The following is a 12,999-nucleotide window of genomic DNA, read 5'->3' as shown; positions in this document are numbered from 1 at the left end:
TGCAGGTCCTCCAGGTAGGGCAGTACCGTCATCGACCTCCAGGGGTCAGTGCCGTCTGCGCTGGCTGGGATGGGCACGGGGGGCTCTGAGGGGGGGTGTTTCTTACGCACCCAGCTGGAGAGGAGAGGGTTAATGAACGGTCTATGGGAACGCAGCTGGAGAGGAGAGGGTTAATGAAGGGTCTATGGGAACACAGCTGGAGAGGAGAGGGTTAATGAACGGTCTATGGGAACACAGCTGGAGAGGAGAGGGTTAATGAACGGTCTATGGGAACACAGCTGGAGAGGAGAGGGTTAATGAAGGGTCTATGGGAACACAGCTGGAGAGGAGAGGGTTAATGAACGGTCTATGGGAACACAGCTGGAGAGGAGAGGGTTAATGAAGGGTCTAACACAGCTGGAGAGGAGAGGGTTAATGAACGGTCTATGGGAACACAGCTGGAGAGGAGAGGGTTAATGAAGGGTCTATGGGAACACAGCTGGAGAGGAGAGGGTTAATGAAGGGTCTAACACAGCTGGAGAGGAGAGGGTTAATGAAGGGTCTATGGGAACACAGCTGGAGAGGAGAGGGTTAATGAACGGTCTATGGGAACACAGCTGGAGAGGAGAGGGTTAATGAACGGTCTATGGGAACACAGCTGGAGAGGAGAGGGTTAATGAACGGTCTATGGGAACACAGCTGGAGAGGAGAGGGTTAATGAACGGTCTATGGGAACACAGCTGGAGAGGAGAGGGTTAATGAAGGGTCTATGGGAACACAGCTGGAGAGGAGAGGGTTAATGAACGGTCTATGGGAACACAGCTGGAGAGGAGAGGGTTAATGAAGGGTCTATGGGAACACAGCTGGAGAGGAGAGGGTTAATGAAGGGTCTATGGGAACACAGCTGGAGAGGAGAGGGTTAATGAACGGTCTATGGGAACACAGCTGGAGAGGAGAGGGTTAATGAACGGTCTAACACAGCTGGAGAGGAGAGGGTTAATGAAGGGTCTATGGGAACACAGCTGGAGAGGAGAGGGTTAATGAAGGGTCTAACGCAGCTGGAGAGGAGAGGGTTAATGAACGGTCTATGGGAACACAGCTGGAGAGGAGAGGGTTAATGAACGGTCTATGGGAACACAGCTGGAGAGGAGAGGGTTAATGAAGGGTCTATGGGAACACAGCTGGAGAGGAGAGGGTTAATGAACGGTCTAACGCAGCTGGAGAGGAGAGGGTTAATGAACGGTCTATGGGAACACAGCTGGAGAGGAGAGGGTTAATGAACGGTCTATGGGAACACAGCTGGAGAGGAGAGGGTTAATGAAGGGTCTATGGGAACACAGCTGGAGAGGAGAGGGTTAATGAACGGTCTATGGGAACACAGCTGGAGAGGAGAGGGTTAATGAACGGTCTAACACAGCTGGAGAGGAGAGGGTTAATGAACGGTCTATGGGAACACAGCTGGAGAGGAGAGGGTTAATGAACGGTCTATGGGAACACAGCTGGAGAGGAGAGGGTTAATGAAGGGTCTATGGGAACACAGCTGGAGAGGAGAGGGTTAATGAACGGTCTATGGGAACACAGCTGGAGAGGAGAGGGTTAATGAAGGGTCTATGGGAACACAGCTGGAGAGGAGAGGGTTAATGAACGGTCTATGGGAACGCAGCTGGAGAGGAGAGGGTTAATGAACGGTCTATAGGAACACAGCTGGAGAGGAGAGGGTTAATGAACGGTCTATAGGAACACAGCTGGAGAGGAGAGGGTTAATGAACGGTCTATAGGAACACAGCTGGAGAGGAGAGGGTTAATGAAGGGTCTATGGGAACACAGCTGGAGAGGAGAGGGTTAATGAACGGTCTATGGGAACACAGCTGGAGAGGAGAGGGTTAATGAAGGGTCTATAGGAACACAGCTGGAGAGGAGAGGGTTAATGAACGGTCTAACACAGCTGGAGAGGAGAGGGTTAATGAACGGTCTAACACAGCTGGAGAGGAGAGGGTTAATGAAGGGTCTAACACAGCTGGAGAGGAGAGGGTTAATGAAGGGTCTATGGGAACACAGCTGGAGAGGAGAGGGTTAATGAACGGTCTATGGGAACACGGCTGGAGAGGAGAGGGTTAATGAAGGGTCTATGGGAACACAGCTGGAGAGGAGAGGGTTAATGAAGGGTCTATGGGAACACAGCTGGAGAGGAGAGGGTTAATGAAGGGTCTATGGGAACACAGCTGGAGAGGAGAGGGTTAATGAAGGGTCTAACACAGCTGGAGAGGAGAGGGTTAATGAACGGTCTAACACAGCTGGAGAGGAGAGGGTTAATGAACGGTCTATGGGAACGCAGCTGGAGAGGAGAGGGTTAATGAACGGTCTATAGGAACACAGCTGGAGAGGAGAGGGTTAATGAACGGTCTATGGGAACACAGCTGGAGAGGAGAGGGTTAATGAACGGTCTATAGGAACACAGCTGGAGAGGAGAGGGTTAATGAACGGTCTATGGGAACACAGCTGGAGAGGAGAGGGTTAATGAAGGGTCTAACACAGCTGGAGAGGAGAGGGTTAATGAAGGGTCTAACACAGCTGGAGAGGAGAGGGTTAATGAAGGGTCTATAGGAACACAGCTGGAGAGGAGAGGGTTAATGAACGGTCTATGGGAACACAGCTGGAGAGGAGAGGGTTAATGAACGGTCTATGGGAACACAGCTGGAGAGGAGAGGGTTAATGAAGGGTCTATAGGAACACAGCTGGAGAGGAGAGGGTTAATGAAGGGTCTATGGGAACACAGCTGGAGAGGAGAGGGTTAATGAACGGTCTATGGGAACACAGCTGGAGAGGAGAGGGTTAATGAACGGTCTATAGGAACACAGCTGGAGAGGAGAGGGTTAATGAAGGGTCTAACACAGCTGGAGAGGAGAGGGTTAATGAACGGTCTATGGGAACACAGCTGGAGAGGAGAGGGTTAATGAACGGTCTATAGGAACACAGCTGGAGAGGAGAGGGTTAATGAACGGTCTATAGGAACACAGCTGGAGAGGAGAGGGTTAATGAACGGTCTATAGGAACACAGCTGGAGAGGAGAGGGTTAATGAACGGTCTAACGCAGCTGGAGAGGAGAGGGTTAATGAAGGGTCTAACACAGCTGGAGAGGAGAGGGTTAATGAACGGTCTAACGCAGCTGGAGAGGAGAGGGTTAATGAAGGGTCTAACACAGCTGGAGAGGAGAGGGTTAATGAACGGTCTAACACAGCTGGAGAGGAGAGGGTTAATGAACGGTCTATGGGAACACAGCTGGAGAGGAGAGGGTTAATGAACGGTCTATGGGAACACAGCTGGAGAGGAGAGGGTTAATGAACGGTCTATAGGAACACAGCTGGAGAGGAGAGGGTTAATGAAGGGTCTATGGGAACACAGCTGGAGAGGAGAGGGTTAATGAACGGTCTATGGGAACACAGCTGGAGAGGAGAGGGTTAATGAACGGTCTATGGGAACACAGCTGGAGAGGAGAGGGTTAATGAACGGTCTATGGGAACACAGCTGGAGAGGAGAGGGTTAATGAACGGTCTATGGGAACACAGCTGGAGAGGAGAGGGTTAATGAAGGGTCTAACACAGCTGGAGAGGAGAGGGTTAATGAAGGGTCTATGGGAACACAGCTGGAGAGGAGAGGGTTAATGAACGGTCTATGGGAACACAGCTGGAGAGGAGAGGGTTAATGAAGGGTCTATAGGAACACAGCTGGAGAGGAGAGGGTTAATGAACGGTCTATGGGAACACAGCTGGAGAGGAGAGGGTTAATGAAGGGTCTATGGGAACACAGCTGGAGAGGAGAGGGTTAATGAACGGTCTATGGGAACACAGCTGGAGAGGAGAGGGTTAATGAAGGGTCTAACACAGCTGGAGAGGAGAGGGTTAATGAAGGGTCTATGGGAACACAGCTGGAGAGGAGAGGGTTAATGAACGGTCTATGGGAACACAGCTGGAGAGGAGAGGGTTAATGAAGGGTCTATGGGAACACAGCTGGAGAGGAGAGGGTTAATGAACGGTCTATGGGAACACAGCTGGAGAGGAGAGGGTTAATGAAGGGTCTAACGCAGCTGGAGAGGAGAGGGTTAATGAACGGTCTATGGGAACACAGCTGGAGAGGAGAGGGTTAATGAACGGTCTATGGGAACACAGCTGGAGAGGAGAGGGTTAATGAAGGGTCTATGGGAACACAGCTGGAGAGGAGAGGGTTAATGAACGGTCTATGGGAACACAGCTGGAGAGGAGAGGGTTAATGAACGGTCTATGGGAACACAGCTGGAGAGGAGAGGGTTAATGAACGGTCTATGGGAACACAGCTGGAGAGGAGAGGGTTAATGAACGGTCTAACGCAGCTGGAGAGGAGAGGGTTAATGAACGGTCTAACGCAGCTGGAGAGGAGAGGGTTAATGAAGGGTCTATGGGAACACAGCTGGAGAGGAGAGGGTTAATGAAGGGTCTAACGCAGCTGGAGAGGAGAGGGTTAATGAAGGGTCTATGGGAACACAGCTGGAGAGGAGAGGGTTAATGAACGGTCTATGGGAACACAGCTGGAGAGGAGAGGGTTAATGAAGGGTCTATGGGAACACAGCTGGAGAGGAGAGGGTTAATGAACGGTCTATGGGAACACAGCTGGAGAGGAGAGGGTTAATGAAGGGTCTATGGGAACACAGCTGGAGAGGAGAGGGTTAATGAACGGTCTATGGGAACACAGCTGGAGAGGAGAGGGTTAATGAACGGTCTATGGGAACGCAGCTGGAGAGGAGAGGGTTAATGAACGGTCTATAGGAACACAGCTGGAGAGGAGAGGGTTAATGAACGGTCTATAGGAACACAGCTGGAGAGGAGAGGGTTAATGAACGGTCTATAGGAACACAGCTGGAGAGGAGAGGGTTAATGAAGGGTCTATGGGAACACAGCTGGAGAGGAGAGGGTTAATGAACGGTCTATGGGAACACAGCTGGAGAGGAGAGGGTTAATGAAGGGTCTATAGGAACACAGCTGGAGAGGAGAGGGTTAATGAACGGTCTAACACAGCTGGAGAGGAGAGGGTTAATGAAGGGTCTAACACAGCTGGAGAGGAGAGGGTTAATGAAGGGTCTATGGGAACACGGCTGGAGAGGAGAGGGTTAATGAAGGGTCTATGGGAACACAGCTGGAGAGGAGAGGGTTAATGAAGGGTCTATGGGAACACAGCTGGAGAGGAGAGGGTTAATGAAGGGTCTATGGGAACACAGCTGGAGAGGAGAGGGTTAATGAAGGGTCTAACACAGCTGGAGAGGAGAGGGTTAATGAACGGTCTAACACAGCTGGAGAGGAGAGGGTTAATGAACGGTCTATGGGAACGCAGCTGGAGAGGAGAGGGTTAATGAACGGTCTATAGGAACACAGCTGGAGAGGAGAGGGTTAATGAACGGTCTATGGGAACACAGCTGGAGAGGAGAGGGTTAATGAACGGTCTATAGGAACACAGCTGGAGAGGAGAGGGTTAATGAACGGTCTATGGGAACACAGCTGGAGAGGAGAGGGTTAATGAAGGGTCTAACACAGCTGGAGAGGAGAGGGTTAATGAAGGGTCTAACACAGCTGGAGAGGAGAGGGTTAATGAAGGGTCTATGGGAACACAGCTGGAGAGGAGAGGGTTAATGAACGGTCTATGGGAACACAGCTGGAGAGGAGAGGGTTAATGAACGGTCTATAGGAACACAGCTGGAGAGGAGAGGGTTAATGAAGGGTCTAACACAGCTGGAGAGGAGAGGGTTAATGAACGGTCTATGGGAACACAGCTGGAGAGGAGAGGGTTAATGAACGGTCTATAGGAACACAGCTGGAGAGGAGAGGGTTAATGAACGGTCTATAGGAACACAGCTGGAGAGGAGAGGGTTAATGAACGGTCTAACACAGCTGGAGAGGAGAGGGTTAATGAACGGTCTAACGCAGCTGGAGAGGAGAGGGTTAATGAAGGGTCTAACACAGCTGGAGAGGAGAGGGTTAATGAACGGTCTAACACAGCTGGAGAGGAGAGGGTTAATGAACGGTCTATGGGAACACAGCTGGAAAGGAGAGGGTTAATGAAGGGTCTATGGGAACACAGCTGGAGAGGAGAGGGTTAATGAACGGTCTATGGGAACACAGCTGGAGAGGAGAGGGTTAATGAACGGTCTATGGGAACACAGCTGGAGAGGAGAGGGTTAATGAAGGGTCTATGGGAACACAGCTGGAGAGGAGAGGGTTAATGAACGGTCTATGGGAACACAGCTGGAGAGGAGAGGGTTAATGAAGGGTCTAACACAGCTGGAGAGGAGAGGGTTAATGAACGGTCTATGGGAACACAGCTGGAGAGGAGAGGGTTAATGAACGGTCTATGGGAACACAGCTGGAGAGGAGAGGGTTAATGAACGGTCTATGGGAACACAGCTGGAGAGGAGAGGGTTAATGAAGGGTCTATGGGAACACAGCTGGAGAGGAGAGGGTTAATGAACGGTCTAACACAGCTGGAGAGGAGAGGGTTAATGAACGGTCTATGGGAACACAGCTGGAGAGGAGAGGGTTAATGAACGGTCTATGGGAACACAGCTGGAGAGGAGAGGGTTAATGAACGGTCTATAGGAACACAGCTGGAGAGGAGAGGGTTAATGAAGGGTCTATGGGAACACAGCTGGAGAGGAGAGGGTTAATGAACGGTCTATGGGAACACAGCTGGAGAGGAGAGGGTTAATGAACGGTCTATGGGAACACAGCTGGAGAGGAGAGGGTTAATGAACGGTCTATGGGAACACAGCTGGAGAGGAGAGGGTTAATGAACGGTCTATGGGAACACAGCTGGAGAGGAGAGGGTTAATGAAGGGTCTAACACAGCTGGAGAGGAGAGGGTTAATGAAGGGTCTATGGGAACACAGCTGGAGAGGAGAGGGTTAATGAACGGTCTATGGGAACACAGCTGGAGAGGAGAGGGTTAATGAAGGGTCTATAGGAACACAGCTGGAGAGGAGAGGGTTAATGAACGGTCTATGGGAACACAGCTGGAGAGGAGAGGGTTAATGAAGGGTCTATGGGAACACAGCTGGAGAGGAGAGGGTTAATGAACGGTCTATGGGAACACAGCTGGAGAGGAGAGGGTTAATGAAGGGTCTAACACAGCTGGAGAGGAGAGGGTTAATGAAGGGTCTATGGGAACACAGCTGGAGAGGAGAGGGTTAATGAACGGTCTATGGGAACACAGCTGGAGAGGAGAGGGTTAATGAAGGGTCTATAGGAACACAGCTGGAGAGGAGAGGGTTAATGAACGGTCTATGGGAACACAGCTGGAGAGGAGAGGGTTAATGAAGGGTCTAACGCAGCTGGAGAGGAGAGGGTTAATGAACGGTCTATGGGAACACAGCTGGAGAGGAGAGGGTTAATGAACGGTCTATGGGAACACAGCTGGAGAGGAGAGGGTTAATGAAGGGTCTATGGGAACACAGCTGGAGAGGAGAGGGTTAATGAACGGTCTATGGGAACACAGCTGGAGAGGAGAGGGTTAATGAACGGTCTATGGGAACACAGCTGGAGAGGAGAGGGTTAATGAACGGTCTAACGCAGCTGGAGAGGAGAGGGTTAATGAACGGTCTAACGCAGCTGGAGAGGAGAGGGTTAATGAAGGGTCTATGGGAACACAGCTGGAGAGGAGAGGGTTAATGAAGGGTCTAACGCAGCTGGAGAGGAGAGGGTTAATGAAGGGTCTATGGGAACACAGCTGGAGAGGAGAGGGTTAATGAACGGTCTATGGGAACACAGCTGGAGAGGAGAGGGTTAATGAACGGTCTATGGGAACACAGCTGGAGAGGAGAGGGTTAATGAACGGTCTATGGGAACACAGCTGGAGAGGAGAGGGTTAATGAACGGTCTATGGGAACACAGCTGGAGAGGAGAGGGTTAATGAACGGTCTAACACAGCTGGAGAGGAGAGGGTTAATGAACGGTCTATGGGAACACAGCTGGAGAGGAGAGGGTTAATGAACGGTCTATGGGAACACAGCTGGAGAGGAGAGGGTTAATGAACGGTCTATGGGAACACAGCTGGAGAGGAGAGGGTTAATGAACGGTCTATGGGAACACAGCTGGAGAGGAGAGGGTTAATGAAGGGTCTATGGGAACACAGCTGGAGAGGAGAGGGTTAATGAAGGGTCTATAGGAACACAGCTGGAGAGGAGAGGGTTAATGAAGGGTCTATGGGAACACAGCTGGAGAGGAGAGGGTTAATGAACGGTCTATGGGAACACAGCTGGAGAGGAGAGGGTTAATGAAGGGTCTATAGGAACACAGCTGGAGAGGAGAGGGTTAATGAACGGTCTATGGGAACACAGCTGGAGAGGAGAGGGTTAATGAAGGGTCTAACGCAGCTGGAGAGGAGAGGGTTAATGAACGGTCTATGGGAACACAGCTGGAGAGGAGAGGGTTAATGAACGGTCTATGGGAACACAGCTGGAGAGGAGAGGGTTAATGAAGGGTCTATGGGAACACAGCTGGAGAGGAGAGGGTTAATGAACGGTCTATGGGAACACAGCTGGAGAGGAGAGGGTTAATGAACGGTCTATGGGAACACAGCTGGAGAGGAGAGGGTTAATGAACGGTCTATGGGAACACAGCTGGAGAGGAGAGGGTTAATGAACGGTCTAACGCAGCTGGAGAGGAGAGGGTTAATGAACGGTCTAACGCAGCTGGAGAGGAGAGGGTTAATGAAGGGTCTATGGGAACACAGCTGGAGAGGAGAGGGTTAATGAACGGTCTATGGGAACACAGCTGGAGAGGAGAGGGTTAATGAACGGTCTATGGGAACACAGCTGGAGAGGAGAGGGTTAATGAACGGTCTAACACAGCTGGAGAGGAGAGGGTTAATGAACGGTCTATGGGAACACAGCTGGAGAGGAGAGGGTTAATGAAGGGTCTAACGCAGCTGGAGAGGAGAGGGTTAATGAACGGTCTATGGGAACACAGCTGGAGAGGAGAGGGTTAATGAACGGTCTATGGGAACACAGCTGGAGAGGAGAGGGTTAATGAACGGTCTATGGGAACACAGCTGGAGAGGAGAGGGTTAATGAAGGGTCTATGGGAACACAGCTGGAGAGGAGAGGGTTAATGAACGGTCTATGGGAACGCAGCTGGAGAGGAGAGGGTTAATGAAGGGTCTAACACAGCTGGAGAGGAGAGGGTTAATGAAGGGTCTATGGGAACACAGCTAGAGAGGAGAGGGTTAATGAACGGTCTATGGGAACACAGCTGGAGAGGAGAGGGTTAATGAACGGTCTATGGGAACACAGCTGGAGAGGAGAGGGTTAATGAAGGGTCTATGGGAACACAGCTGGAGAGGAGAGGGTTAATGAAGGGTCTATGGGAACACAGCTGGAGAGGAGAGGGTTAATGAAGGGTCTATGGGAACACAGCTGGAGAGGAGAGGGTTAATGAAGGGTCTAACACAGCTGGAGAGGAGAGGGTTAATGAAGGGTCTATGGGAACACAGCTGGAGAGGAGAGGGTTAATGAAGGGTCTATGGGAACACAGCTGGAGAGGAGAGGGTTAATGAAGGGTCTAACACAGCTGGAGAGGAGAGGGTTAATGAAGGGTCTAACACAGCTGGAGAGGAGAGGGTTAATGAAGGGTCTATGGGAACACAGCTGGAGAGGAGAGGGTTAATGAAGGGTCTATAGGAACACAGCTGGAGAGGAGAGGGTTAATGAAGGGTCTATGGGAACACAGCTGGAGAGGAGAGGGTTAATGAACGGTCTATAGGAACACAGCTGGAGAGGAGAGGGTTAATGAAGGGTCTAACACAGCTGGAGAGGAGAGGGTTAATGAAGGGTCTAACACAGCTGGAGAGGAGAGGGTTAATGAAGGGTCTATGGGAACACAGCTGGAGAGGAGAGGGTTAATGAACGGTCTATGGGAACACAGCTGGAGAGGAGAGGGTTAATGAAGGGTCTATGGGAACACAGCTGGAGAGGAGAGGGTTAATGAACGGTCTATGGGAACACAGCTGGAGAGGAGAGGGTTAATGAACCGTCTATGGGAACACAGCTGGAGAGGAGAGGGTTAATGAAGGGTCTATGGGAACACAGCTGGAGAGGAGAGGGTTAATGAAGGGTCTATGGGAACACAGCTGGAGAGGAGAGGGTTAATGAACGGTCTATGGGAACACAGCTGGAGAGGAGAGGGTTAATGAAGGGTCTAACACAGCTGGAGAGGAGAGGGTTAATGAAGGGTCTATGGGAACGCAGCTGGAGAGGAGAGGGTTAATGAACGGTCTAACACAGCTGGAGAGGAGAGGGTTAATGAAGGGTCTAACGCAGCTGGAGAGGAGAGGGTTAATGAACGGTCTATGGGAACACAGCTGGAGAGGAGAGGGTTAATGAACGGTCTATGGGAACACAGCTGGAGAGGAGAGGGTTAATGAACGGTCTATGGGAACACAGCTGGAGAGGAGAGGGTTAATGAACCGTCTATGGGAACACAGCTGGAGAGGAGAGGGTTAATGAAGGGTCTATGGGAACACAGCTGGAGAGGAGAGGGTTAATGAAGGGTCTATGGGAACACAGCTGGAGAGGAGAGGGTTAATGAACGGTCTATGGGAACACAGCTGGAGAGGAGAGGGTTAATGAAGGGTCTAACACAGCTGGAGAGGAGAGGGTTAATGAAGGGTCTATGGGAACGCAGCTGGAGAGGAGAGGGTTAATGAACGGTCTAACACAGCTGGAGAGGAGAGGGTTAATGAACGGTCTATGGGAACACAGCTGGAGAGGAGAGGGTTAATGAAGGGTCTATAGGAACACAGCTGGAGAGGAGAGGGTTAATGAAGGGTCTATGGGAACACAGCTGGAGAGGAGAGGGTTAATGAAGGGTCTATGGGAACACAGCTGGAGAGGAGAGGGTTAATGAACGGTCTATGGGAACACAGCTGGAGAGGAGAGGGTTAATGAAGGGTCTAACGCAGCTGGAGAGGAGAGGGTTAATGAACGGTCTATGGGAACACAGCTGGAGAGGAGAGGGTTAATGAACGGTCTATGGGAACACAGCTGGAGAGGAGAGGGTTAATGAAGGGTCTATGGGAACACAGCTGGAGAGGAGAGGGTTAATGAACGGTCTATGGGAACACAGCTGGAGAGGAGAGGGTTAATGAACGGTCTATGGGAACACAGCTGGAGAGGAGAGGGTTAATGAAGGGTCTATGGGAACACAGCTGGAGAGGAGAGGGTTAATGAAGGGTCTATGGGAACACAGCTGGAGAGGAGAGGGTTAATGAAGGGTCTATAGGAACACAGCTGGAGAGGAGAGGGTTAATGAACGGTCTATGGGAACACAGCTGGAGAGGAGAGGGTTAATGAAGGGTCTAACACAGCTGGAGAGGAGAGGGTTAATGAAGGGTCTATGGGAACGCAGCTGGAGAGGAGAGGGTTAATGAAGGGTCTATGGGAACGCAGCTGGAGAGGAGAGGGTTAATGAACGGTCTATGGGAACACAGCTGGAGAGGAGAGGGTTAATGAAGGGTCTATGGGAACACAGCTGGAGAGGAGAGGGTTAATGAAGGGTCTATGGGAACACAGCTGGAGAGGAGAGGGTTAATGAACGGTCTATGGGAACACAGCTGGAGAGGAGAGGGTTAATGAACGGTCTATGGGAACACAGCTGGAGAGGAGAGGGTTAATGAAGGGTCTAACACAGCTGGAGAGGAGAGGGTTAATGAAGGGTCTATGGGAACACAGCTGGAGAGGAGAGGGTTAATGAACGGTCTATGGGAACACAGCTGGAGAGGAGAGGGTTAATGAACGGTCTATGGGAACACAGCTGGAGAGGAGAGGGTTAATGAACGGTCTATGGGAACACAGCTGGAGAGGAGAGGGTTAATGAACGGTCTATAGGAACACAGCTGGAGAGGAGAGGGTTAATGAAGGGTCTATAGGAACACAGCTGGAGAGGAGAGGGTTAATGAAGGGTCTATGGGAACACAGCTGGAGAGGAGAGGGTTAATGAAGGGTCTATGGGAACACAGCTGGAGAGGAGAGGGTTAATGAAGGGTCTATAGGAACACAGCTGGAGAGGAGAGGGTTAATGAAGGGTCTATGGGAACACAGCTGGAGAGGAGAGGGTTAATGAAGGGTCTATGGGAACACAGCTGGAGAGGAGAGGGTTAATGAAGGGTCTATGGGAACACAGCTGGAGAGGAGAGGGTTAATGAAGGGTCTATAGGAACACAGCTGGAGAGGAGAGGGTTAATGAACGGTCTATGGGAACACAGCTGGAGAGGAGAGGGTTAATGAAGGGTCTATAGGAACACAGCTGGAGAGGAGAGGGTTAATGAAGGGTCTATGGGAACACAGCTGGAGAGGAGAGGGTTAATGAAGGGTCTAACACAGCTGGAGAGGAGAGGGTTAATGAACGGTCTATGGGAACACAGCTGGAGAGGAGAGGGTTAATGAAGGGTCTATGGGAACACAGCTGGAGAGGAGAGGGTTAATGAACGGTCTATGGGAACACAGCTGGAGAGGAGAGGGTTAATGAAGGGTCTATAGGAACACAGCTGGAGAGGAGAGGGTTAATGAACGGTCTATGGGAACACAGCTGGAGAGGAGAGGGTTAATGAAGGGTCTATGGGAACACAGCTGGAGAGGAGAGGGTTAATGAAGGGTCTAACACAGCTGGAGAGGAGAGGGTTAATGAACGGTCTATGGGAACACAGCTGGAGAGGAGAGGGTTAATGAAGGGTCTAACGCAGCTGGAGAGGAGAGGGTTAATGAACGGTCTATGGGAACACAGCTGGAGAGGAGAGGGTTAATGAAGGGTCTAACGCAGCTGGAGAGGAGAGGGTTAATGAACGGTCTATGGGAACACAGCTGGAGAGGAGAGGGTTAATGAACGGTCTATGGGAACACAGCTGGAGAGGAGAGGGTTAATGAAGGGTCTATAGGAACGCATTTTTTAGAATCACAATGTACGATTTTTCAAGATGTTTTTTCAGAAATCAAAAATTAATCTCTGG

The 12,999-nt window shown here is 50.9% G+C and overlaps 1 protein-coding gene across 1 annotated transcript in view; it reads right to left on the bottom strand.

Moving 5' to 3' along the window:
* Positions 1–12,999, bottom strand: part of LOC306926487 (serine/threonine-protein kinase STK11-like) — a gene marked incomplete at its 3' end in the record, with an annotated part of 40,057 nt that overhangs the window by 1,170 nt on the left and 25,888 nt on the right. The window contains exon 10 of the mRNA XM_079505797.1: positions 4–114. Within this exon, the coding sequence (XP_079361923.1) occupies positions 4–114 (111 nt within the window). The remainder of the gene's footprint in view (positions 1–3; positions 115–12,999) is intronic.

Source organism: Electrona antarctica (genome assembly GCF_951216825.1).
Source record: "Electrona antarctica genome assembly, chromosome: 1".
NCBI classification, from domain to species: Eukaryota; Metazoa; Chordata; class Actinopteri; order Myctophiformes; family Myctophidae; genus Electrona; species Electrona antarctica.
The sequence above is the reverse complement of the archived record's forward strand: the minus strand, read 5'-3'. Positions and strand labels throughout refer to the sequence as shown.